Source organism: Anopheles cruzii, chromosome 3 (assembly GCF_943734635.1).
Source record: "Anopheles cruzii chromosome 3, idAnoCruzAS_RS32_06, whole genome shotgun sequence".
Taxonomy (NCBI): domain Eukaryota; kingdom Metazoa; phylum Arthropoda; class Insecta; order Diptera; family Culicidae; genus Anopheles; species Anopheles cruzii.
In genome coordinates this window covers 67,466,566-67,492,997 of record NC_069145.1, presented here as the reverse complement: position 1 = coordinate 67,492,997, position 26,432 = coordinate 67,466,566, and the positions used below count along the sequence as shown (strand labels likewise).

Below are 26,432 nucleotides of genomic sequence, written 5' to 3'. Positions count from 1 at the left end.
AGTACCTTTCAGCAGCAACGTTTGTAGATTAGCGATTCCTCCGTATACTTTGGGTACGCTTTTGGACCAATATTAAAATTATTATTGACGACGATTAAAATCAATAAACGTAAGCGTACTGTTATCAGGTATTTTCTTACGGGTTACTGTATTACATTGTGAACTTTCGACTAACGGAATTAAATTCTTCAGACGGTCCCAGCGCGTAGTACCGATTGCATTGACCATTTCAAACCCCAGCGATGCCTCCAGACCCGGTTCACTAATCATATGGCCCTATCGAGCTGCGTGAGACCTTCGACACCAAAAATATTGTCATCGGCAAGTGATTAAGATTAGGCAATGTGGCCAGACAGCGTGGTAGATGGACGCGTCCACGCTTTACATAAATACCGTCAGTTGAATTTCGTAACATTTTCCACAATCAGCCAGATAGGAGCAGAAGCACCACGGAAGATTTTAGTGTCACAGTGACTCTAATCTACCGAACAGCTCCCATAATTGCCCATTTTTTAGCAATACCATCAGCAACATTAGCCCATTAATGGCTCAGCTTCCTCAGATTAGCGCTTGTCGCACTGTTCGACATGTCTTCAATTGCTCAGAAATTTGTCCCGAGGCCAGCCCGAAATCAGTTAGCATTTGGTGGTCGTTCTGTGATCACGCATCGATCACTCGCCCATAGAGTTCTGTTTCATCATGGGACAGTCTGTGGGAGCGCTAACCTCCTGTGGCCAGCGACTGTTCGCCGCGTTTCTGGCACTGTCGTGGTGTCTGCTTCCAGTTGCGGCGGTGGGAAAGTTGTGCCTCGAAGACGAAAAGTATGAGCGTTAATGGGTTGGAGAGTGGTTTCAATATCGTTTCGATATCGTTCCAGAGTGGCCAAGCTGGTGGAAAATACCAGCCAGATACTACAGTATGGCACCACCACCTACTACTGCATGTTCACTGAGCACAGCATCCGAATTCCGATTCCGGTTGATCAGTTAACTTGCTCCGTGAGTGCCTAAGAAAAGGCCATTCGGTCGTACTGAAGTTGAAGTCGCTTCTGTTTCTGTTCTGTTCCACAGCTGGACTACGAGGTACGCAAGAAGCCGGCCTGTTGCGAGGGATACCACGCAGTGGGATCGGAGTGTTCGCCTACGTGCCGCTTCGAGTGTGTTTTCGGCCACTGTGCCGGTCCCGATGCGTGCGAGTGTTACGGTGGCTACCGGAAGGTGGACGACCATCGGTAAATTCCACTAGAGAAGCTGTCCAAATCCATTTCCCCCTGCTAGGGAATTAATTTCTCCACGTGTCGTCTCCTTCTCAGTTGTGAGCCGATCTGTGCGGTACCCTGTGAGCATGGTCGCTGTGTAGCGCCGGATGTCTGCCTTTGCGAGGAAGGTTACCAGCGTGAAGCGGTCAGTGGGTTGTGCCGCCGGAAGTGCGAACGAGTGTGCCGGTTTGGCCGTTGCGTAGACGATGTCTGCCAGTGCGATGAAGGATACCGGCCGGATCCGGTCGATGGCGATGCCTGTGTTCCGCAGTGCGACGAGCCCTGCCATGATGGCATTTGTGTTCTACCGAACGTGTGTCAATGTGCGGCAGGTCAGTGGTGGTCACCGATCGGACACAAAAACTCCTTGCACATCACGTTTTTATCCAACCCACAGGATACACCATTTCGACCGAATCCAAGTTCATCTGTGAGCCGGTGTGTGCTGACGGCTGTGTCAACGGAAACTGCACCGGTCCGAACGAGTGTCGCTGCCTCGAAGGATACGAACAGGACGCGACTGACCACTGTGTGCCCGTTTGTGAACCATCCTGCCAGGGTGGTCATTGTGTGGCTCCGGGACGGTGCAGTTGTACTGAGGGCTATAGCGTGAGCATGGAAAACGGTTTCGCTTGCGTGCCAACCTGTGCCAATCCGTGCCAGAATGGGGACTGTGTAGCTCCCAACACTTGCGTGTGCCGGCATGGCTATCGGGTCCAGGACGCTGGATCGCCGCACGTCTGCGTCCCGGCGTGCGCGGCCGGATGTGCCAATGGACAGTGTGTTGAGCCCGGTGTTTGCCAGTGTGCCGATGGATTTGCGTTCAACGACACCCTCGGAATCTGTCAACCGCACTGCCAACAGCCATGCGCGAACGGCGCTTGCATCGGTGCGAATCGGTGCCAGTGCAGCGATGGCTATCAGCTGGATCCGAAAACGACGAACAAATGTGTTCCGCGCTGTCCCAAGGCGTGTGTCCACGGGGTCTGTGTGGCGCCGGGTGTTTGTGAGTGTAAAAAAGGTACATCCCTACAGCATGGCGCTCTTGGAAGTCACGTGGACAATAATGGATCATTCGATTCCAATTCTCGTTCAAGGTTACGTTAAGAGTGAGAACAGCCGGACGGTCTGTGAACCACAGTGCCCGAAGGGATGCTCGAACGGACGCTGCGTGGCACCGGATCATTGCGAGTGCCTGAAGGGATACTTTGCCACCACAAGCTGTAAGTTGCCGCCGCTTCCACCTAGCCCAACTAGAGCCACAATCCGCAATACTAGCCCCTCTTGCAGCCATCAACTCGAAGGTGTCCATCTGCACGCCATACTGCCGAAACAAGTGCCTCAACGCGTACTGCATCCGGCCGAATGTCTGCCAGTGTCTGGCGGGTTACCGATTCGTCGCCAACAGTAGCAACGTCTGTGAACCGATCTGCGACGAGCTGGTTGTGGACTGTGCGCACGGACGCTGCACTCAACCGAACGTGTGCGAATGTAACGAAGGTTATAGCCTCGGTATCCGCAACGGGCGTATGATCTGTGAACCCGTGGCCTGTGGGGAGCGGTGCGTTAACGGGTACTGTGTGGAGGAGGGACGCTGCGATTGCCATCCGGGATACCGGCAATCGAAACACTACGCAACCATCTGCGAACCGGTGTGTGACGGTGGCTGTCCCGACGGTGTTTGTATCGCTCCGAACGCTTGCGTCTGTAATGAAGGATTCGAGCAGGACCGGTCGGGCCGCTGTCAGCCTATCTGCGATCCGGCCGTGGTCGACTGCTACAATGGCGCCTGTTTCGGATCGAACCGATGCCAATGCTTCGAGGGTTATTATCTTCGTGCTCCTGCGACCGGCGGCCCAATGGAGTGTGTTCCGGTTTGCGCCGGAGGATGCACCAACGGAAGGTGCGTGGCTCCGAATGAGTGTTTCTGTGACGAGGGCTACGAGTTCCGCACGGAAACGAACCGCTGTGAGCCAGTCTGTTTTCCGGAGTGTCTAAACGGCCTCTGCGTAGAGCCAAACGTGTGCAAGTGTCTCGAGGGGTACCTTCCGGCGGAAGTGGCTTCCCAGGAGCAACCTCTGAACGAATGTGTACCGCACTGTGACCCTGCTGTGGTCGACTGTTCGTATGGGATTTGTGGCGGTCCTAATGCTTGCCGTTGCTTCGACGACTTTTACTCCACCGCCGATCCCGTGACCGGAGCGCAAACGTGTGAACCCGTTCGGGAGCCTTCCGAATGTGGTGAAAGTGTTGCCGTGCCGTTCAGCCAAGAGTGTGTTTGTGAGAAATCCACCCCATGCCCTACCGTCATCTGTCAGCCGGAAGCTTCCTCCGAAGTAGTTCCGGTGTGCAACGCAACGTGTCCTTCGGTGCCACCAACGACACCGTGCCCGGAGGTAGTCTGCCCCACCGTTGCACCCATCAGGCCGGCGTCCTGCCCAGCGGTGGTGCCATGTCCGGAAAGGAATTGCCGAAACCCAGCACCGCCGTTGTGTTCAACGTGGCCACCCCCGGAACCACTCTGTGATGAGCTCTACGTGAACTGTACCTACGGCGATTGTATGGAGCAGAATGTGTGTTCCTGCCACTACGGGTACGAGTTGGCCATTAGCTCCGAATCTGTAGTCCACTGTCAGCCCGTATGTACTGGCGGCTGCGGTGCGCACGGTGTTTGCGTAAACCCGGAAGAGTGTGTTTGCCTCTCAGGATACAACCCGACGATCGACGGTCTGTGTGAGCCTTTCTGCGAGAACGGCTGTGACCTGGATGCGTACTGTGCCGAACCAAACAAGTGCCAGTGTCGGGATGGGTTTTGGCAGGACGTTGAGGGAACTTGCCGCCGCAAGTGTATCCTGGAGTGTGTTGACGGTGAGTGCGTCGATGGACAGTGCTTCTGCCACGAAGGTTCCGTACTACGCGGCGGACACATTTGTGTCGAATTGGCAGGTTGGCAAGTCTACGATGGTAAAGATGACCTAGAAGTTGTGGTACCCCAAGTGGCCAAAGTTGTTCCCCGTTGGCAGATCTACGACGAACAGGATGCCAGTGGCGACTGTGCTGCCGAATCGCAACAGGATTGTGCGGAAGGGTTCGAATTTGTGGCGGAAACGAAAAAGTGTATCCCCGCCATTCTAATATCCGGTGGCAACTGTCTCGTAAGCGGGCAAACGTTATCTGAACCGGGTTCCAGTTCGGAGCTGGATGAAACGTTCGCCAGGATCGAGAACGCGGAACTACTCGTCCCGGTACAAACGGCCGAGTCTGGCTTCTTGTCATCGATCGATCGTGATCAGTGGATTCTAATAGCGGTGATCGTTTGCTGTGCAATCGTTGTGGTGACGGTAGCGGTGTTGATGTCCAAGCACATGAAGCGAAGGAACACCAGGGAAACGACCATCGATTAGCTTCGCGGACATGGGAAAGTTTACCGGAATTAGCCTTAAAATAAAACTGGAAACAAATAGTCCTGAATCGAGCTCTTCTATTCTTCACGCATCGTGTCCAGTATTCATTTCTTCATCACCATAGGACTCGAGTTACCTGCTGTGCTGTTCAGCGCCAATAAAATATGAAACATTCAAATCAAAGGCTGATTCTACTGAAGATACGTTCAGATGGTTTTCATTTCTTTCCATTCTATTCGAACATGCCAAATCGCTCACAACAAGGATCTTCTGAATGTTTACATCAAATCGTTGTATATTTCTTTCTTCGCCCCCAAAACCCAGTGTACGCTAAGAGGTGATCAGTTCGGTTGTTTGGTGGATTACGTGGTTGGTTACTCGAGAACAGTAACTTAAAGGCCTACGTCCTATCGCAAACTAGCAACTACGATATTTACAGAGACGAAAAGGAAAACCAGTCTTCTCCTTACGCGAAGTGCCGGAAATGCCCCTTGCCCGTCAAATGGTTTCGATTTCGAGATTCAATTTCGTAAGCTCGTCAGTTTTCGAGTCCGGATTCGGCATGAAGTAGACGCAGTTTTCCTTGCTCTCTGTAGGGAAGAGAACGACCAAATTGTAATCGTTATAGTCGGCCGAACTGGCACCATGGTTGGCTTGGCGGCGGCGCTGCTTTCGCCGTACGTTACCCAACTTGCCCACGTGGTAGTCCTTCTGGCGATTCCGGACGATCGTTTTCACCACGAGAATCGCCACGATCAGGGCGACGGCCGCGATCAGCGGGACGAAGTAGTGGATGTAGGACATCTTGTAGTAATCGGTACCGGCGCTGCCACTGGAACGAGAAATCGAGGTTCATTGGCCGCCCTGCGGGTTGTGCTCTACGGCCTACCTTTGATCTTGCGATTGCAGTATAACTTTGGCATCGATGTGGCACAGGAACGTGTCGTCCTCGTCCGGGTAGTAGCCATCCCAGCAGCTGCACTCGTTCGGTGCCACGCAAACACCGTTCGTACAGCCCGCATCTCCACACACCGGTTCGCAGGTGTTTTCGGCCTCGGCCGACGGAACGTACCCATCGTGACACTGACAGCGCCCGGGTGCACCACAGAACCCATTAACGCAGTCCATTTCGCAGATCGGACCACAGACAAACGGTTCCACGAGCTCGTACTGCTCGATACACTCGCACGAATTGTTGCCAAGGCACCGACCAAATTCGCACGGTCGCTCACAAAACGGTCCACAGTCCAGCGGGTTGTCCTGCGCCTGGCGAAACCCCTCCCAACACCGACACTCGCCGTTCTCGCACCATCCATTGCGGCACTCGAGTTGGCATTCGGCTTGCTGCACCCTAGCCAAGCGTTCTTCGGGGGTTTCCTCCTTCGAGCACACGTTGGCCGCTTCGGTGTCGCTTCGCACATAACCCGGGTCACAGGAGCACTCATCGGGAGCTACACACCGACCGTTGGCGCACTCGGGATCGCAGACCGGATCACAGCGGTGATCATCGAACGGGCTCAGTCCGTACCCTTCCCAGCACCGACAGCGATCGTTTCCAGCGCACTCGCCCTTCTCGCAGGGTCTCTCGCAGATCGGCTGGCAGCGGAAAGGCTCCTCAGCCGGGGCCTTGTAGCCCAGCATACAGAAACACTGATCCCCGTGACATTCTCCGTTCTCGCACAGCGCCACACACCGTTCGTGGGCCTCCCGGCGAAGCTCTTCCTCCACCCGACACTGACTGGTGCTTCCGTTGACGAACACGAACCCTGCGTTGCACTCGCACCGCTCCGGCAGGACACACGTCCCATTCCGACACGCTTCGCCGCACACCGGCTTACACCCAAAACTGCCCGTTCCTTCCGGTTTGGCGTACCCGTCGTCGCACCAGCACTCCCCAGCCCGGCACTTGCCGTTACGGCAGCTACGCCGACACAGCGCCGCCCGCTCCTGGGCCTCCCGCTGCCGTGCGAGCTCTTCGCTTGACTCACAGCGGGTCTGGTTTGCGTCCACGAACTCGTAACCCGCGTCACACTGGCACACGTTGGGCCGAATGCAACGGCCATTCGTGCAGCCCACGGGGCTGCCGTAGTCGTAGTCCTCGCCACAGATCGGCTCACACACGGAGCTGTTGTCCAGCTGGAGCCGATAGCCGTCGTGGCAGAAGCACTCACCAACGCGACAATCACCGTTGGTGCAGCCGTACGGGCACGTCCTTTCACAGTGACCGTCGAGGACACTTTTCACGTAGCCTGCGTTGCAATGGCACTCCGCCCCACGACACTGCCCGTTGACGCACCGCAGGCGGCACAACTCGACCGGGTGGATGCACGAGTGTTCATCGTCCTGCACGTATCCTGGTGATGCGAGGAAAATTGTTCCAAATTTAGTTTAAGAATTTTATTTAGCTACAATATTGGACACATAAGATTTGAGGCCTATGAGCCAAAGTTAGATTAATTTACTGACATGTCTTGGTGAATAACACAAGACCAATGAAGCCTTAAGGCGAAGAAACTGACGATCAAATACAGGGGTTTCTACCATTTTAGAAACTGAATCGTTTAACAGCACAACGACGAATTAAAATTATTGAAACTTGGGCTCTAGAGTAACAGGCTGAAAACACTGATTTTTCCAACAAAATTTTCTTCAGCGACGAGGCATATTTTTCACTTGGCGGCTACGTGAACAAGCCAAATTGCCGCATCTGAGGCAATATAGGAATATAGAAGGTATGTGGTTTCAGGCAGACGGGGCAATGAGCCACAAAACTTGAACGGATTTCGATCTACTGCGCGAGAACTTTGATATTTTGGTGATATCAATTGGTCAAGATCTAGATCAAGATCAAGATCTAAACAAAAATCGTGTGCATGCTGACAAGCCCTTCATCTTTGGAGCATTTTAAAAATAACATTCACCAAGTTATGACCAAGGCAGCACCATTAATTGAAAATGATCTTATCAGAATCCACTGTTGCCATAGGTCCCGAGGCGGCCATCGGTCATCATTTCCATGTGTTGTTTAAGTTCATTTTTGAAACTAGAGAAAACGTAATCCTGTATTACTTTATCTTTCTCAACATTTTACAAATTTACCAGGAACCCGATCACCAACAAGCGGCAGAGCTTGCTCGATTGCATACATTTAGGCGCCTGAATCACGGCTTACAAACGGATAGATGGCTAAATAGCTGGTTGCCTGGAGCACTCTTACCTTCGTTACATTCACACTTCTGCGGTGCGACACACCGCCCGTTGATGCACTCGACGTCGCAGACCGGCAAACAGTCGAACAGGGCGTTGATGTCGGTATAGTTGTAACCGGGCAGGCAGGTGCATGCATTCGGCCCGGTGCACACCGCATTCTTGCACTCCGTCTCGCAGATCGGCACACAATCCCCGTCGATCAGCCGGTAACCCCGATCGCAAACACAAACATTCGGCCGCACGCAATGACCGAGGGAACACTTTTCGCACAGCGGCACACACTCGTCCCCGATCTTGCCGTACTGGGGCCGGCAGATGCACTTCCCGGGTGCAACGCAATCGCCATTGCTGCACCCTCCGTTGCACACCGGCCCGCACTCGGCCGGGGAGCTCGAATTGTCGGACGAATAGCCCGGAAAACACTCGCACCGATCCGGGCCCACACAAACCCCGTTCCGGCAGGGCTCGCTACAGACCGGCCTACAGACGCGGCTTCCGTGCGGTTCCTCGACCGTCTCTTCGTATCCTTCCGGGCAGCTTGGCGTCGAGGCCGTTGTGGTGGGCGCCACGCAATCCCCCGAGGGTCCCGCTTCGAAGCCCTCGCGGCAGAGACACTCGCCCGGAGCGACGCACTGCCCATTCGGACATCCGCCGGGGCAAACCGGACGACAGGAGCGCTCCTCGCTCGCGACCCCTTCGAACTCGTACCCCTCGTAGCACTGGCACACGTCCGGTTGGGCACAGTAGCCGTTCGGGCAGTTGCCACACTCCGCCAAGCACGTGCCATTCTCGGACCGCCGATAGCCGGTATGGCACTGGCAGTGGCCCGGCTTGGTGCAGATACCATTATCGCAGTCGCTGCAGTACGGGATGCATCTGTCGGGGGCAGGGTGGAGGAGATAAGGGTGGACGGACATTATGCTATGCGCCATTTCCTTTTCACACGCCCGAAGCGGCCGAGTGCAATTTTATTCAATTCCCCAGTGGGGTTATCAATGGGTCGGCCTCAGCCCAGCCCAAGATGAGCGTTAGGATTCAATTATTTGCACAGCAGCCGTTAATGTCGTCGTTCGAGGATCTTACCTGTGATTCGATAGCTTCTCGTAGCCCTCGTTGCAGGTGCAGACATCCGGGGCGGTGCACTTGGCGTTCTCGCAGGTCTGCGAGCACGTCGGTACGCAGCGTAGCTTCACGCGCTTGTAGCCCTGGCAGCACGGTTGCTTCACCACCGGCACCCGTTTGCCGTTCTTCACCGTGTACTCGATTTTGCTGCTCGATCGAAAAAGGACCAAAGAATGGGGTTAAACGCAACACAGTACAGGACTCCTGTGACTTACACCGTCGTCTTCGAGCAGGCGCCATAGACCACGGTCGTGCCGAGTGCCACCATCAGCAGGATGCCGGCCACGATGATCTTCAGATAGAGCATGGCCACACGGAACACACTGGCGTGAGATCGACTAGGACCCGAAGAAGTTGGCTGGAGCGCGCAGTGGACGTCCTGCGTGGTTCCCGCTCGGCACCCGACTGATTCACGGCGATCGATATTCTGCGCTGTCCGTCACTTCCTGTCTGTGTGACGCTGCTCAAGAGCCACCGATCCGATCCTCCGGTCCGAAGCTTCTGGAGACGAGCTGCGTGCGGGACGTGCGGGATGATTTATGCGGCACCAGAACCCCGCTCAGCGAACCGTCGCTCTTGGCGAGAGTATGACAAATACCATAAGCTCCGCGCGAAAGGGACGCTCAGCGTCGCTGGACTTATCAAGAATGCTGAAGCCGTCTTGGTCGTCGTCGTCGTCGTCGGCCACAACATATGCTAATGCGCGTGTGAGGCGCATGTTGCGGCTAACACCACACACGCACACAATTCGTCGCACACTAACGAACCCATTCTTCTTTCTCCCGCGCGGTCCAAGATCGCGCGCCACCAGACACCGCCGCCCGACAAGTGTGTTCTGGGCTCGGTGGAATGACGAAAAAGGGATCGCTGCCCGATGCTCCGTGAGGCGTTCGTCTCGCTCCTCCTGAACCTGGCCTGATTGAAATGCAGCGCACGGAGCACGCACTGCCAGCGCCCGGTCCCGGGCGCCATTACCATCCGCGGAAACAATCGAATTCTCGCCTTTCCGGCAATGTGGCAATCCCCACTAATGGCGGGTTCTAATGGCGCGTTCCCCAAAGCGGGAACACTTTGATCGGCGGACGGAGGATCGGTCCGTTACTGTCGCCATAGAGCTATTTATGGTCGCCCATTTCTGTCCTTTCCGTCTGTCCACACTTTCCTGTGGCTATTTCTGTGCGCCGTTCTGATAAGAAGTCTTGTCCATCCCAAAACACATGGCGGTGGCTGTGGCCGCGTCAAAGTGTCGACAAGTGCCCCAGTGCTCGGTGCGTGCAATGTTTGGGAAACATATACATTAAATGAAGTGTTGAAGTGTTGAGAAAGCGCCGCACTCGAGAATGGACGAGATGAAGGCGGTGGGAAACAATAACACACTTGTAGATTAATAGAGCTGCCTAGGCTGATGGCCTGCGGCTTGAGAGTAAGAAGCTAATTGCTCCGAGCCCACGATAAGCAACGGTTGGAAAGTGACTCATGTGGCGTGCGGATTATCTGAGGGTTTTCCTGTTACCGCAAAACACAAACCGCTGTTTATGGTTGCGGTTAGCAACAATGGTTTGAAAGGTGCCATGCCATGTTTATTCGCTCGGAATACCAAAATTTCGTTTCATAGTGAGTCTGGTTCAACATTTTTGCCACATTGAACTACTTGGAAATTAAATACCTTTTTCTATTTATTGAAGAAATGTGTCAATTGAAACCCAAACCCAGAACCCCGAATTACAGAGGTTCTGGTACTGAACTGAGAAGAACAATGTAGAAATGAAGGAATTTACGGTGCAACATAATCATTGGCTTGGGAGATCTGAAACGAGTGACAATTATTAAGTTAGGGAAAAAGAAATTCATTATTTTTGCGGGAAATTCAAAAGATTGTTTAAGACGTTTCCGATGGTCCGATTTGTGTTTTTTTTTGTATAATTTGTTGCCACTTTGTTTTGTAGATGTTTTTTCGAATTGTTCCAATAAAGCTCATAAAATGGTCCCATTTTGATGGAGGTTTTGTCCATAAACTTGATTAGAGAAATCGAACACCTTACTCAACAGATTTAGTCCACAACAGATCCTCTTTGGTTTTCTGCTGAAGCGAAAAACACTGCGAAAAGAGTCCCTTTTCAATAAGTGTATGTTACAACATTCATCTACAATCGGAATGAAATCGGATCGCTCGCTTTATTCATTTGTTCTGTCGTCCGTGGTTGAAGAGTACGTGGGTAGTTTACATCTTGCACCATGATAACCGCTATCAAATCAGCGCTGGTGGTTGTGGCGTAAACAAATCTGTCAAATAGCCGAGTCTTGCATTTGCGAATGCATCCGCCACTTCTTCTGCAATCGGTCTCTGGGGTAGGAAGTTGGCGGTAACCGAATGAAACGCAAGGCGGAGGCGTGCTATCACGTCCCACCCGTTACGATTTGACGGAATCAAAACGCCGCACGCAAGCTTGACTTCCTTTCAGCGAACGATCCTTGACGTAGCCGGCATTGCAGAGGCACATGTTGGGTCCCGAGCACACACCGTTCGGGCATCCGTTCGGGCAGTGGGGAATGCAGCTGTCGAGGAAACAGAGAGAGAGAGAGAGTATAAAGCCGTATGGATTGATAGCGACATTCGTGGCATGGCAACTTACTGGAAGGGATTGGCCGCATCGTTCTCATAGCCACGATCGCACGTGCATACGTTCGGTCCGGTGCATTCGCCATGGAGACACGGTTTTTCACAACCGGCGATACACTGGCCTTCGCTGGACAGCTTGTAGCCCGGTTTGCAGGAGCAGGTTTCCGGGGCAAGGCAAGTCCCGTGGAAGCATCCACTGGAAGGAAGACACCATAAGAAAACCCTTGATTGGACCCGTCACTACCGCGGTCTCCGGAACTTACTTGGAGCAGATCGGTTCACAACCGGTGTCCTCCCGGGTGTAGCCGGCCTCACACTGACAAACGCCGGGTGCGACACACTTCCCGTTCCGGCAGCCACCGGCACACTGTGGGGCACACTTTTGCTGCGGGTGAAACTCAAATCCTTCGCCACACTCGCATCGCTCCACGTCCACGCACCGGCCGGCCTCTCCGCAGCCACCGGAACACCGGGGAACACACAGCTTCCCGTCGTCCCGGTCGAGCTCGTATCCCTCGTGACATTGGCACACGTTCGTCCCGGGTTGACACTCACCGTGATCGCACCCGATCGGACACGTCGGAACGCAGCGGCCCCGCGGGTTGCGGACAAACTCCGGATAGCACTCGCAGGTGTTCGGTCCTATGCAGAGCCCGTTCAAGCACGGCTCGATGCAGATCGGTTCACACTTGCGGAAGTTGTGCACGTTCCGCTCGTACCCGGCGCAGCAGACCTGCACTCGGCTGAGCGACGGATCCGACTGGAAGGTGGGAAGGATTTGCCGATCAGTAGCGCTCTGGGGCCCCGGTCTCTCTACGCTATACTCACCCCATTGCCAACCGGAACATCACCGCGGTGGTCGTGGCGCAGCAACGAAACGGTGGGGACTTCCTCGAAGCACACTCCGGCCGGCATCTGAGTCTTGGTCTTGTTCAGGAACCGATCCAGAGCGCTCACGGATTCGTTGGATCGGTGCAGATCCACCATCGACACGGTCTGGTTCCGGCCCAGCTCGGTTGCATCCACCATTTGCGTCCCATTGGCCGGTTCGTGGCCACCCTTGACGCCACCCTTGCGCCACGTTTTCACCCCCTCCTGGCCGGGCGCCAGCCCAAACTGGCACAGCAGAGCCACGGCCACGAGCAGACACCACTTGAGGCTTTCCATTTTCCGCACGACGAGAGCCCGACGAGAACTGTACGACTTACCGCTCCGGAGGCTCCTGGTGGATTAAACCCGGTGACCCTGGACGGTACTTATCAAGAGTTTTAGAGCACCAGCCAACCGGCAGATCGACGGCTGGTCAAGACGGCGATGACGATATCCCACGTCCCGCGTGATAGTCGGCGGTTGACGACGTGATGTGATTTCAGCCAAGTGTTAGGCCCCTGAGAGGCCATTCTAGGAAACGATTAAGTTGTACACATGCTCGAGAGAGAGGGCGATGGCGGCGATGGCGTCCAGCGTTCTACAACGCAAATATTGTTTCTTCTCTCAGACATCCGATCCCCGACGACGGCGGGGACGCGGGTTTAAATAATGCAGCAGCCACAAACGACAACCCGGTGATGGATGAATTTGCACAGAAATTCATACATCGCTCACGACTGACAGTAAGTTATGGTAATTGACGGTGCCTACGGCCATCGCCGTCTGGCGAAGACGACGAACATTCGTAGTCTAAAGGAACGATTCTATTCGAAAGCGTTCCTGCGAACAACTCTCAAGAAATTACGGAGGAGGAATAGTTTTTTGTTAACAAGTTAGGATATATTTTTACAAAAAACCCCAAACGCAATGCTTAACCGCATCGGGCTACGTGATGACCGCCGGGTTGCTGTAGCTACCGTCCGTCTCATCTCGCGCGAGTGTCGAAGTGCCACTGCTTCCGGCCACTTCCGGCACCGGAGGATACTGGATTTCGTCGTAGATATGCTCGAGACTGTACTTGCGCGGAGCCTGTTTGTTGTTGACGGAGAAATTGTAGTTGTACGGCGAGGACTTGGCCCGGTGGATGAAGCTGTTGTTGGCCGGCACATCGTAGTGTTCTGCGGGGGCAAGAAATCTCAAAGAACGTTAAACCCTTGGGGGGACCATAGGAAGTGGCTGGGGCGCTACGCACCGATATCACCGTTTCGGAAGGGCTTTGGCTTCACCCGTGTGTACGTGACGTGCGGCAGGTCCGGCAACGGTTCCGACGAACGGCTCTGATCGAGCCCGGTCTGAACGCTCTCGTCGACGATCTTCACCGGGGCCGGAGTGACCACGTTCGTCGGTTTGGCCAGCGTTTTCCGGTCCAAGCGCTTCAGGTACGCCACCACCGAGATCAGGAGCGCCAGCGTGATGAGCAAACACGAGATCGTTACGAACGCCTGCCGATCGTTCACCTCGTCCTGCGCCCGATTCCGATCGGCCGCGCCGGTGTCGGATATGCCGACCAGGACGGGTTGATTCGAGGACTCGAGGTAAACGAGCTGGGTGCCGTTCGTGTGGACGATGTCTCCTTCGCCGTCATCCTCCTCCCGAGAAGCATTACCCGGTGGTTGGTGGTGATCGTCGACTTTTTTGACCGCCGTATCGATGAAGGTGATCTCGACGCGTGACGTCGTCGTGACGAGCTCGTACACGCTGTCGTTGTTGGCGTGACGCGAGTGTCCTTTAGTCAGCACCATACTCATCTCGGTGTTGTTTGGCAGATACTCATGGTACGACTCGGCGTACGTCGCACTAGGACTCGAGCTCGATCCATCGGTGTCGCTTGCGGTCGTTGTTGTGCTTGGCGACGGAGTTGATGTAGTGCTGCTAGAGCTGCCGTTGATACCACTAGTAGTAGTAGCTGGCCCAACGCTGCTCACCTCCGGTAGCGTATCGTTTCCGACCTTAATCCACTGCTCCGCCGAGATGCGTTCGGTGCTCTCCGACGAGAAGCCGCTCTCGACCGTCCGCGTAATGTTTTCGAACATCACCACCTCGTCGTCCGGCAAGCAGGCTCCGGTGTGCGGATGGCAATGTCGCGTTCGACAAGCGCATCGGCTACCACACATCGTCCCATAGTGGCCTTCCGGGCACGGTGTTTCGCAGCTGCAACGAAACGCGAACGGTTTAAATCGGTTCGAAGTCCAACCCGTTCCGTATACTAAACTATTTGCCCATCCAGCCTTCGACACACCGGCAGTGGCCCGTTTTCGTGTCGCAAAGCGCGTAGTTCTGACAGTGGCATCGGTTTTTGCAGTTCACACCCCACGTTCCGTTCCGACATCCTGTAACGAAAGAATTCCGGCTCGAAACCCAGCATCGACAACCCCGGGTCGTAACTTACGCTGCAGGCAGTGCTTGCCACTGAATCCGGCCTCGCAGCTACACACGTTCGGGGCCAGGCACACCCCGTGGACGCAGCCACCGCGGCAAATCGGACGACACTCGGTGGTCGGGCCGCTTCCGGTCCGGTGCTCCTGGTAGCCCTCGCAGCAGAACTCGACGCGCCTCGTTTTGGTGACGTTCTAGACATGGACCATCGTTACAAGGTTACCATTATTAGATGCCGCCAAAGAGCTGACGCGGCACTGTGCGCGATTTCCTAATGCCATTGCCGATGCATCGCCACACTCGCTAGTGGGTGGACATTTGTATCATTTTATGACCCAAATGATGACGGATGTCGTGTCGCGTGAGGGGCCGCGTGTGGGCGCGCAATGCAAGTCGGTTCGCAAACGCGATTCAAATAAATTACATACCCATGCTGCGCGGTTCATTACGGATTCAGAACCTCATTCGGTTTCGGGCCGTGCCGTACCGGTTTATGAGAAGCGGAAGGAACGGACGTTCGGTACCGAACATGGTGTGACGTAATAAAACACGATCAACATGCATATCCGCGGCGCGCATTTTACGATCACAACAACGCGCATTATGTTCGAAGCCATTTCGCACTTCCATTTTGGGTCACCGACGCCGGCGTTTGACTGGAGGGCGGGTTTTTATTTGAATTAAAGTTAGAAACAAGCCACGAGTGGGCACTTCACAAGAATAAGTATCACCTTTGTTATTTATTTAATAGCTTTTAGCTTCTTCGGTGTTGAAAGTAGTGTAAATAATTGTAAATTGATATTGTAGATTATGTTACATGGACATAATATTTTGTGGGAATAGTGTTATGCATTACAAAATAGACAAAAAATTAAACGAATAAAATAATAATTGAAAATCACGAATAATAAAAGAATGTCTGGAATCATATATTTACTTGAAGTAGAAGCCTTCAGATTGAGGTATGAAGTATGAATCTTTAAAGTGGCCGGAACAAAATAAATCAGATGACTAGAAGGTCAGAATCATGGAAAATAAGAAGAGTAAAAATTAATGCTATCGAAGGCAATTATTCGAATACTTTAAGAAAACGTGTGACAGACGCATTTTCAGCTAAGTAAATTGAGAATTAAAAGTTTAGATGCTTGTTGATGAAAGCCTTTCAAATGAGTGAAGATTTAAATAAACAAAAAGTCAGATCCAGTCAGAGAATAATTTTTAACAAAATTGTTTCTTTGTGATTTATTATTTAAAGCGCACAGTCAAACAAGATTGACAAAACATGCTCACAACATAGTTTGGGCACATAAAAATTCATTACGTTTTGTTAACGTGCACTTCCGCTTCCACCGGATTCCCAGCGCAGGCCATCAACCGGTTAATGTCTTACTTAGGTCCCACCTTTCCGAACCCCCCCCCCCCATTCCATCGACAGATCGCCATCGTTCCCATGACCATGAATGAAAAAAAAAAGTTCTTTCGAACTGAGCCGAAAAACAGAAGTCCCAAACTGTATGCGGTACGCCTGTCGAGTGCAACGACAACAAAGGGCGGACGTAGCGGACGGAGCCTTCCCGGTCCGGATCCGAATACTAAGTAAGCGTCTACGGACGAGTTAAGAACGGCACCACAGAAGATGGACGTTCTCAGCTCACTTGCGCACGGAGGCGCGATATCTGCCGCCAGATAGCTTATGATGGGTCTTTTGTTTTGTTTTCGTTGAGCATCGCATGAACAGAACGCCCAGAACCACACGCTGTTCTGCTCGGACGCTTCCTGCCTGGCCGCGCCAGGATGTCTCTGTGTGCGTTATCGTTCGTCGCGGACGTTTTTGCGCAGCGCCCTGTCATGAGTGTCATTGCTGAAGACAAAGAGTCCGCGAGTCCTTCTTTGTGCGGAACGGAAGTTGTAATCTAATATGATGGTCGCAAACCCCCGTATGGATAGCCGATAAGCCGATCGTTTGAAGTTGGCCGTTATTTTGGCGGGCCACCAAGAGAGGTATCTTCACGCGCGCGGATCCCATCGGATGACGGTAATTGATGTTTACGAGCTGTTACGGCCGCACAACGCCCCCCCCCTCTTTTCGCCATGGGCCATGTTTGGTGCGCGAACGAGTATAATGGCGGAGTAGGCGGCCGAGGAACCGCAATCTGATTGGGCGGCGTTCGCAACGATATGCAAACGGTCGGTTTGTTTTCATAAGTGCCTTTTTTGTTGATTTATTATTATTGTGCGTCAGGTTTCGTCTTGAGTTTCAGGGCTCAACAACTTCACACTTTTTTGTGGCTTTCGAAACCCTAATTAAATGCTGCATCAAATCGAGTGGCGTTGCGATCGTGATGCGGAAAGATAACTCACTTACCTGCTTCACAAACACTTCCTTGATTTCTGTACGATAAGACGTGCATCGGGGTGGAATCTCCAGGCACCACTGTCGCGTCAGAACCTGTACCGTTTGATTCCGCGGAATGGTCTCAGTTTCAGTGTAGCTACAAAAAAGAGAGGGAAAAAAGTACACCGACGAAGTAATGTCTCATTCTGAGAAGACAGAGTAATAAAACAGTTCCAATCCGTCGGAAGCCTAATAATAACCATCCATCAGCCTTTCGACACCTCCGGGAGCTGCAGTGCAGAGCTTTAGGCACCCTATTTAGGGTCCGTTTTAAAACCACTAATCATGTTGTCAATTTCATAAAGCACTCCAGAGGTGCCCGCTATCCCCACACTATCCCCAGACAAAATCCACACACAAAGAAAGTAGTTAGTTGAGATCAACGGCTGTGGCAACATTTTTGCAGTTAATTTAGAAACATTAACACGCGCTCCACGGCACAAAGAATGGGAACTGGCGTCGCTGCAGCCGCACTGAGAGCGGGAACGCGAGCTGAAACCCGCCAGATCATTGCATTGCATCACTCACGATGTTCACATTTAGTGTACGTACACGCGGTTTGCTTTCGTTCGGCCGCCATTGGAAGATTTGGATTTCTTTCACTTTTAATTGCGCCAAAGATGAAAATTTTGCACTTCGTGCGCCGCAGATTAACTGCCGTCCGGGAGCGTGTTGCGTCTCTCGGGAACAGCTGAGTGCGTAACGTTCGCCAGGTCGGGAGATGCTGCGTGCAGAGCTGGGAAACGGGAATTCGGAATCCACCACCAACCGGTGGCCACATTCTTGCCACGTAGAGTGGAGTTGCGCAATTAGAAGCCGACCAATTGACTTCGTGTGTCGAACATGTTGAACCCAAAAAGTTATGTTCAACCTCTCAACTTGTAAGATGCAACTTCCTAATGAAGCTGTCGATGATCGATCTTGGGATCCTTTTCAAGAACACTGCCCGGCTCTCTTTCGCTCACCGATACGAATCCGTTCAGCACACGCAATGGTGCAATTGGGCATGATTTATGCTCGACAATTACCCGACCCGACCACCCGAGAGCCGCACTTTCGTTACGCAAGAACGAAGCACCGCGATGCGATGCGTTTACATTTTCCAAAACTGTAACACTCGCCAGCCAGCCCAAGGGCACAGTGACCATCAAAGATCCAAAACCATCTCCGATCGTTTATTTATTCGTTTAACCTCCTTTTGCTCGCCTTTTGCTCAATCGGTGACCCACCGATCTATCGGCGCACATGTCCCGTGGGCTCGTTAGTGGCCACAGGGTGCACCGAGTTGGCTTTTCTCGGTCGCCTTGTCGGTCAGGTTTTCTCATCAATCATCCACCGGTTGCGTGGCGCGGCGATTGGAAAAGTGACACCCAGGGACGGGCCCGTAAAACGGTCCCGTTTCCCGGTTCATTTGGTTGGTTAAATAAATACCACTCGAAAAAAGAGGTATTTCCCTCTCCGTTACGCAATCCGCCGCGCCAGAAGGGGCCGGTGCCGGTGGCGAATCGACGGTAACCGTTGGGCAGCGGGCAGGAACTAGCAAAATGCGGAAGATTTCCAGCCAGCCCCCCGGGTGGAGCGCTGGAAGGCCACTAAAGAGGTGTCATTATCATCAATGTTGCGGGCGCCCGGGAACGGGCGTGAGTTTCTGACCCGGGGACAGCAAAGTGCAACATAACGAACGATTAAGGGAGGGTCATGCCAGGAGGTTCAGGCCAGTAGATCGCTTTTATGGCGATGCAAAAACGCGACATTAGTGCGACCACAATTGGCACCGGGCCTTGCGGGTTCAAGCCCCCGGTTGGCCCCCGGCTCAAGGGTCGTCGGGCTTCGGACAATCGAGTCGCCAGTCGACGATCTCCGGAGTCGGAGTGCCGGTTATGTAGTGCGTTTTCCCGCGCGCCTCTTCAGTGGCTCGGTGCGAAGGACGCACCGGGCTTAACAAGGCACGGCTGGCTGGGAACGGCTTGTCTGCCACCGCTAATCGGCCCACGGGGACCACAAGGTGAGACACTATTACGTCCTAAGCAGCCCGGCGCTGCGGGCTACGGCTTCCGTGGAGGCTAGTGTTGGTTGGTGGTGGCCACAGAATCGCACGCCGGCCGCCGTTCGCCGTAAATTGCAGTGTCCAACATTATCCAATTAATAAATCGTCAATTGACACCCGAAAGGCTAGCGAACAAAATGGCGACCTCGAAGGTGGTTACGCATTTAATGCACTTTAATGAGACGCCGAAGTGTGAACAGGTTAATGGCAGTTATTTAACGAGGAACACAGTATTAGAGCCTTCGTCCAGGTTTAATGGTACTGTTGATTCATCGTTACAAACCTCTCGTAGCGGTAGCAAACGTTATCGCCCTCCAATGCTAGCTCTCCCGATGCGATCCGCGAGCATAGCGCCAACAGAAGGGTCCCAAAGAACTGACCCACGTAACGTGCTGCTCTATTCCTCATTTCGATTGCACTACACCAATATTGGCATAACTCCCGTCAGATAGCAGACGAATCCCTTGATTCACCAACAAAATCGACCACTAATACTGTTCGCTTAACACAACACAATCACTGTCGGTTCCGGAAGTGGTTTCGGTCCCGGTTGTCGCCGTGAATGTCGTAGCCAAAACTACTCTGCACACTGAGTCACTTCACGCACGCGTTGCCGTTTCGTATCGGTCAGAAGTCACCAGAACACTGACACATCCGCATCAGCCGCCAAGATCATCTTGCCCGCGCCCCGGGAAATCGTAGCTCGGAAGCGTAACAAGATAAAATGATCAAATTCAATTTAGCTACCCATCGGCGGATTACGCGGCGAGGCCCCGGACGTCCGCGCCGACCACCGCATTTGGCCTGCACTCGGCGCATAAGGCGGCGGCATCGGGCCGATCGGGTGAACTGCACTTGATCTTGGCCGTCCGTCGTCGTTGTCGCTTGCCCGTTGATCCGTCAACGGTTATGGCACGCAGCTGGCAGGTTGCAATGGCCCCGGTAAGGGCAACGGCGCGCGATGCTGACCCTTGGCAGGCTATATTTATCAGCTCGGGCAGCGCAAAGGACTACGCGCCATTCCCCGTGCGGGTTGGCTTTGGGGCTGCAATTAAAACTCGTGTTCGTACATTCGGGATCCCCGGCGCTGTTTGTTCTGGGGAAAAGAACTAATTAAAAGTGGCCCGAAAAGGAGCTTCACTCGGAGTTTGACGCGTCGTTGTGACCCTACGAAACAGGCATCGGAGTTCGTCAGCCGAATCATAAATGCGCAGGAGATGTGGTAAGTATTTGAGCGCATCAACTCAAGTGCGGAGATTCCTCTCCGTCTCGAGAGCGTCCGAAATGAATCAACGGAGAAAGATCATCCAATCGGCAAGTGCCGGTTCCTCGTTCGTCAGTTGAAACAGTCGGCGAAACATCGGAGAAACAAAAACCCGTCACTCGTCGTCAATTGAAGCAAATTGTCTTCGCTTTACGGCGCTGCCGAGTTCCGATTTCCTGGGTGCGGCAACCCGCGAAGCGGCAATGAACTTGAATGGGTCGGGGACGGACCCGCCGTTGGACTGCACAAACATAATTTGGAGCATATGATTTATTACTCAACATTATTACTAAACAACGAAACAGTGGGACTCTACGAACTCTTTTCTTATGTCTATTTTGCTACAGAGAGGTGCAACGGTTATGTTGCTTATGCTAGCTGACGGCGTACAAGGGCGCTGATCAAGCAGGAAATCGTTAGCACCAGCCAGCTGGCTAGCTGCGCCTGCACCGCAACATTGTAGAACCCGCCAAACACTTGCAGGTTGGCCGTCTCGATGCTGTGCTTGCAGTAGTCACCGTCGTAGATCCAGCCGACGTACTCGTTGTTGCGCAGGTTCTCGTTCCGCAGCCACTCCTCGAGCGGGCGGAAAAATTCACGCAATGCCGACCCGTCCAGCCGGCCCTCGCCGATTACCTCCTGCAGGACCTGCTGCCACGGCTGTGACGTGCCGCGCTCCATTAGCTTTCTGTAGGGAGAGAGAGACAGAGAGAGAGAGACCGAATGGTGGCAAAATGAGCAGCTTGTGGAGACTTATTTCGTTTAACATCGCGATACGGATTGGCTTAAGCGGTGCTCTCTGAAGGCTCTTGAAAGGACTGCAACTGCACCGAGCTGCATACGGTGGCCACTTGGCGCCCAGCTCTACGCATTACGCAAGCCGCGCAACCGGCCCGCGGTTGGACCCAGCGAGCCCAGTTCCCAGCGGGCGCAAATCAAACGTTGCGGGCTACAATTACGCGAGACGGCCGATGCATCATCGCCGACCTGAAAGGACGCCTGGCCTGCGTTTCGCTATCCGTCAGGCCGGGCAACGTCACGGCAAGAATTATGGTTCTTCTGATTGGTGTGAAGCGGTGAGAAGCCTGTGACAGCAAACGGGACCTTTCAAGTGACAGCCTATCCAGCGAACCGATCCGGAGTGTGATGGTTGATTTGGTTCCCGGTACAAAGCGACTGGATGAACCGATCCTAATGATCGAGGCCTTCACACAAAAAAGCATCCTAATCCGAGCCCCAAAAAGGAGCGCTCGCCGGCCATCAAACTTTTATTGGGAACCCTGCAGTTTTCTTCTTTATCGACCACACTATCTACCAACAAGGTACTTATCGTCTACTTACGTGAGCGCTCAGCTAAACTGTCACTAACTGTCTAACAGCGGGATCAGTCCGCCTTTCCCGATTACTTAATCGTCCAGAAAAAGGTTCCCCCGATCCCACATCGTCGACCAAGCGAAGGGACGGTGAATGGCACCGGCCACCAGCCCACCCATAACAAGTGTTTCCATCCATCAACCACGCACCGGTTGGCGCAGTTGATGTAACTATCAAAAACAAAACCATCAAACTTTTGGGGCCCGGCCAAAGAACGGCGGTCGGTCCGCCGTTCCTCCAATTAAAACTCCGCCCGAAACTGGGTCACATTGGGGTTCGTTTTTCCCTTTATTTTCATCCACCTGCGTCCGGCTGCGTTCCCGATATCGGTGACATTTCGGTGTCGGTGTTCGTTTGGGGCGCCAGTGGCCTTGGGGGAAGGTACGAAAATCTTACGTGCCTTCCACAATCTCCCTCAACCGTCGGTAACTGGAACTGGAAGATAGCAAACAAACCCCGAACCGGGGGATGCAACTCACTTGAGAATGTTGCCGGCCGCCGGCTGGCGGTAGATGTCACACTTATGCAACGGCTTCGTGGGGTCCTGCGGGTCGTACTGTCCGGCGGCGGTGCAGAGCGAGCGATAGATTTGAAACTGCAGCACGTTCGAGAAGAAATACCTACGGAGCAGTGGTGAAAGGGGTGAAAAAAAATGAATAATAATTAGACATACAAGCGGACAATCGCCCTACGCCCTAACAACGAGCCCCGCCGTAGCCGAAAGTCGGTAGATCGAATGGGTCCGATATGAGGGCGGGCGGTGCAGTGGTGTGCCTTTCTGCCTGTTGCCTAATGCCTGTTGCATGGGCCAGTGAAAACCGGCCAGTGCACCGAAAAGCCAACATAAATATAACGAAAACAAGTTCGGAAAATAATGGTTCCCTAAACCCGGGAGAAGGAACAACCAGACCGGTGCGGTGCTGCATTGCCGGCGCCATACACGATCGACGCATTGCACAATGATGCTGCGGCGGCGGCGGCAGTCGGCGTAAAAGGTACCCCACACGTGGTCGGGTCTCTTTTCCCCGGGAAACCGGCAAGTCATTGTGTTCTGGCGGAATACATAACCGTAATAAGCCGGGGACCGTTTCTTTCGATAGCACCCCAAAAAAGGGAGCAAGGCGATCGCTGATCACCGCTGTACTGAAGAAGTGTGTTTCGCAAAATCGCGTAAGCAAATATTGTAATTGCCCACGAAGCCAAGCGATAATGTCAGTCATTAGCGGTGGTCCCGTTTGATGGCCATATTTAATTAATTAAATGTACCCCCCACCGGGAGGGGGTTCGTCGTTTCACGCCCGTCCGTGGTCTGCCCTAGGCCCGGTGCCGAAATCTGATTGGAGTCCAATGCCGCGGCGCGATTAGCGATGATTGATTAAATTCCACTCCACGCTGTCGGTCTCGTTGAACTCTGTCGCTGAGGTTGATGACGGGCGCCGCGGTGCTGAAGGTCCTTTTCACCATCGGCGCGCCTCGGTGTGTTTCGCTGATTGATAATTCTGATCGATCAATTTGGAGTGCGCGGGGGGCGCTGATTGATAGCTGCCGGTAGCCGGTGGCCGGGACCGTGGCTGACTAAAACCCAGTAGCCGGGACCCCGGGATCACTATTTTGCGAACGATTTGATACTAATCTGCGGGCCACTGATTGGGGGTAAGCCTTTCATCGGCGACTGACAGAACGGACAGCTGCGGGGTGCTGTCGCCTCCGCCTTTGGATCGTTCATTTTCTTCCCCGTGCAATTTCGAGCAAAGGCTCCCGGTGCGTTCCCGGGAAAGTACGAGCCGGTAAAATAATGATAGACACGGCCACAGATAGTTCACTTTTACATAATAATCGCCCCGACAAACGGGAACCGCCGTGGCCGTTCTGGCGGCCGACGATCGTAATCATGATCATGCCCGATTATGCTTCGAGGTTCGAGGAAATTGAAAAGAAATGCTTGCGAAGGGTCCGCCCGCTTTGTCCGCCGTCGCAAATTTATCGTTTATCTCAGCTCTGTGTAGGCCGGCCACGGCCACTGAAGGCGACTCGCAGCATTCGCACCCTCTCCCCGAAACGGGCTTCTCGGGATGAAGCAATCGAACGTGCGGCGGCCAATCTTTCCACACAAAGCAGGTCGCATTGTGGTTTAAGTTTCTAATCCCAATCTGAGTTAAAGCTTGGCCACGAACACGGCAAAGGTCAGCCAAATGATGATCGAATTGAGGCTGCGTGCGTTCAGGTGCTCCGTAAGCCATTTCGAAGAACGTGTGACGAGGCTAAGAGGATGGCGAGAAAGAAAATGTCATAAATGGCATCACGAGAGCCGTTCAGCCGTGTGATTCGTGATTTACTGCTCATCGGATTATGGATTGGCATCGAAATTTGCGCCTCAATTCGCACCACGGCCGGCGTGGACGTCTTCTTATTTAATGGGCCCCTAAGTGAGTGCGCAGCGAGCGGGCTCCATTGGAAGGTGCAGCCCGAAATTAATTAACCACAAAAAGCCCTCCGGTTTGGCTCGGCCAAGGGGGCTTAGCAACAAAAAAAAAATTACAGACCTTACGGAGATAAACAAAAAAACCAAACAACAAACGTAGTTGTCATCTCCGATGGGAACAGCCTCTGCCACTGGAATTAAATGCTACATTATGCAACGCTTCATTGAACCGCAAATATCAAGGACGCCTTCCTGGGCCAGCTGAGCGACATTCACGACATCGAAATCTCGTTCTGACAGAATGTGTGTTATCAAACCAGTTCATCGCGCGGCATCGACAAATGTCGACACCACCGCCAGGCCGCGCGAGCATTACCGCGCCATTATTTATGCTGCTGTGAATTGCTGAATGGCCGTGACGAGCAGCACTTGAATGTTTTCTATCAATCGTCACCGATTGGGAAACGATCGGACGATCGGTCATCTCCGGCGGCCAGAACCTTCAGAGGGTGACATTTTTCACTTGTCAACCGCCGGATGCGTTCCGGGCACCCGGAGGGGCCGGGGGAGTGAAGAAATTGGAGACGGACGGCACATTAGCCGCGTGTGTGTGTCCCAATCTCAAGAGAGACAGACGCCGGTCACGGTTCGGTTCGGCCGGTTCGTCCCCGGCCATGTGGTGAAGCTTGGTACGTTAAGTACGCGCACTGTTGCGTAGTGGCGCGTAGTCGATCAGCGTCGTTTGCCGGTTAATTAGCCGACCGCTGGGCTGGCCCCGACCCCGGCCCCGGCCGCCCGGACCCGACCCGTTTAGTCCGACCCGGTCGCATTTACGTAATTTGGCTGCTCGTCTGAATCACATCGTCTCCTTTCGCGCGGTCGCCACTATTGAATCCGCTTCAGGGTTGCTGTCGTCGTCGTCGTCGTTGTTACTGTGGCCACCTTTGTTTGTTTGCGCTGCTCCGCTGCTGACCCACATCGCTCGGACGGCAAGCATATCTTATGCCCTTCATTTATTCACCGCACACCTGCTTTCACGACGAAGCCGACGACGACACCGTCGCGAAATCGCGGTAGCGCGGTGCGCGGTTTTTTTTTCGGGGCCTTCCTTTTCCGCAACAGCAGCCATTAGGTCAGTGTTCAAGGCCGTGCCCCTGTTCCGTGTTTCCCGTCGCGCGCATCGCGGTGACCCAATTTTCGCCCGCCCGGCGCGAAGGGCTTTCACTCGGCGCCCCGGACTTGGTCGTGCATTCCGCTCACCGGCCAGCGATGATGGAATTATGTCCGGTCGCCGGTGGCCCCCCGGGGCCGGACTTGCTTCATCCGGGCCCGAGTCGTGATCGGTGATTCCGCACCGGTCTCCGGGTCTCCAACTCGGTTACCACATTCGCCCATCGTCGGTACGGCGAAAAAGCCGGATCGAAACCGGAGAACCGTGTCAGGTTGCGCGATACCGGCGTGTCAGGTTCCACCATTTGTCTTTGCGGGACAAATGGTCGAGACGAGACGGTCGGGCTGAAGAAGCGTGCCGATCTGGTGATCTGGTTCGATCCGTGCGATCGATTATGACCGAGAGCGATCGATCTCATTTGTACCGATCTGTTCTTAAGATTTGCTATGCTTCTCATGAGTTTGTGTCGGTTTTTGATTATTTTTTAAATTATTAAACGCACTTAATGCGCAGTCCTTCAACGGGTCAAACCCGGGTCCTAGTAATGGACCCGTAATCTGTCACAGTTTACTGCCGAGCAATGCAATGTTCATGTACCATTTTATCGTTCGCTCATAAACTCCAAAACTCAACAATCCACAGTGACCTCTCTACTTTACTGCTTGGTGCTCGATTTAACGGCAATCGTTATAAATCAGCGACAATTGGCGTAGCGATTTGATGCTCGACCGTGGACCGATGCCAGGTGCCGAGTGCTTCCGATTCTGTGGCACGTTCCACAGCAAACAATGTCAAATCGAATACCAAGCTTCTGACGGTGGGCGAAAGGAAAGGCTCAT

The 26,432-nt window shown here is 53.5% G+C and overlaps 4 protein-coding genes across 4 annotated transcripts in view; 1 reads left to right on the top strand and 3 right to left on the bottom strand.

Moving 5' to 3' along the window:
• Nucleotides 1-699: 699 nt before the first annotated feature.
• On the top strand, nucleotides 700-4,662 carry LOC128270839 (fibrillin-2-like). The gene is given in 7 exon segments (XM_053008263.1): nucleotides 700-821; nucleotides 878-998; nucleotides 1,071-1,231; nucleotides 1,313-1,637; nucleotides 1,640-2,279; nucleotides 2,356-2,481; nucleotides 2,549-4,662. Coding segments are annotated over 7 exon segments (3,609 nt in total).
• Nucleotides 4,663-5,012: 350 nt separating this feature from the next.
• LOC128270838 (fibrillin-1-like) lies at nucleotides 5,013-19,770 on the bottom strand. The gene is made up of 15 exons (XM_053008262.1): nucleotides 19,646-19,770; nucleotides 17,286-17,412; nucleotides 14,934-15,114; nucleotides 14,757-14,874; nucleotides 13,737-14,695; nucleotides 13,431-13,662; nucleotides 12,443-12,773; nucleotides 11,878-12,374; nucleotides 11,628-11,810; nucleotides 11,410-11,550; nucleotides 9,210-9,332; nucleotides 8,956-9,141; nucleotides 7,880-8,748; nucleotides 5,552-7,016; nucleotides 5,013-5,494 (listed from the first exon to the last, which is right to left on the bottom strand). Exons 1-15 carry the CDS (start codon nucleotides 19,768-19,770, stop codon nucleotides 5,161-5,163), a joined length of 5,871 nt encoding a protein of 1,956 aa, XP_052864222.1. The 3' UTR covers nucleotides 5,013-5,160.
• Nucleotides 11,149-12,832, bottom strand: LOC128272099 (epidermal growth factor-like protein). The gene is made up of 4 exons (XM_053009832.1): nucleotides 12,443-12,832; nucleotides 11,878-12,374; nucleotides 11,628-11,810; nucleotides 11,149-11,550 (listed from the first exon to the last, which is right to left on the bottom strand). The coding sequence occupies exons 1-4, from the start codon at nucleotides 12,779-12,781 to the stop codon at nucleotides 11,406-11,408; spliced, it is 1,164 nt and encodes a 387-aa protein (XP_052865792.1). The 5' UTR covers nucleotides 12,782-12,832; the 3' UTR covers nucleotides 11,149-11,405.
• A 1,148-nt stretch (nucleotides 19,771-20,918) lies between the features above and the next one.
• Nucleotides 20,919-26,432, bottom strand: part of LOC128270837 (angiotensin-converting enzyme) — a 57,572-nt gene continuing 52,058 nt past the window's right edge. The window contains exon 10 of the mRNA XM_053008261.1: nucleotides 20,919-21,314. Within this exon, the coding sequence (XP_052864221.1) occupies nucleotides 20,996-21,314 (319 nt within the window). The 3' untranslated portion in view covers nucleotides 20,919-20,995. The remainder of the gene's footprint in view (nucleotides 21,315-26,432) is intronic.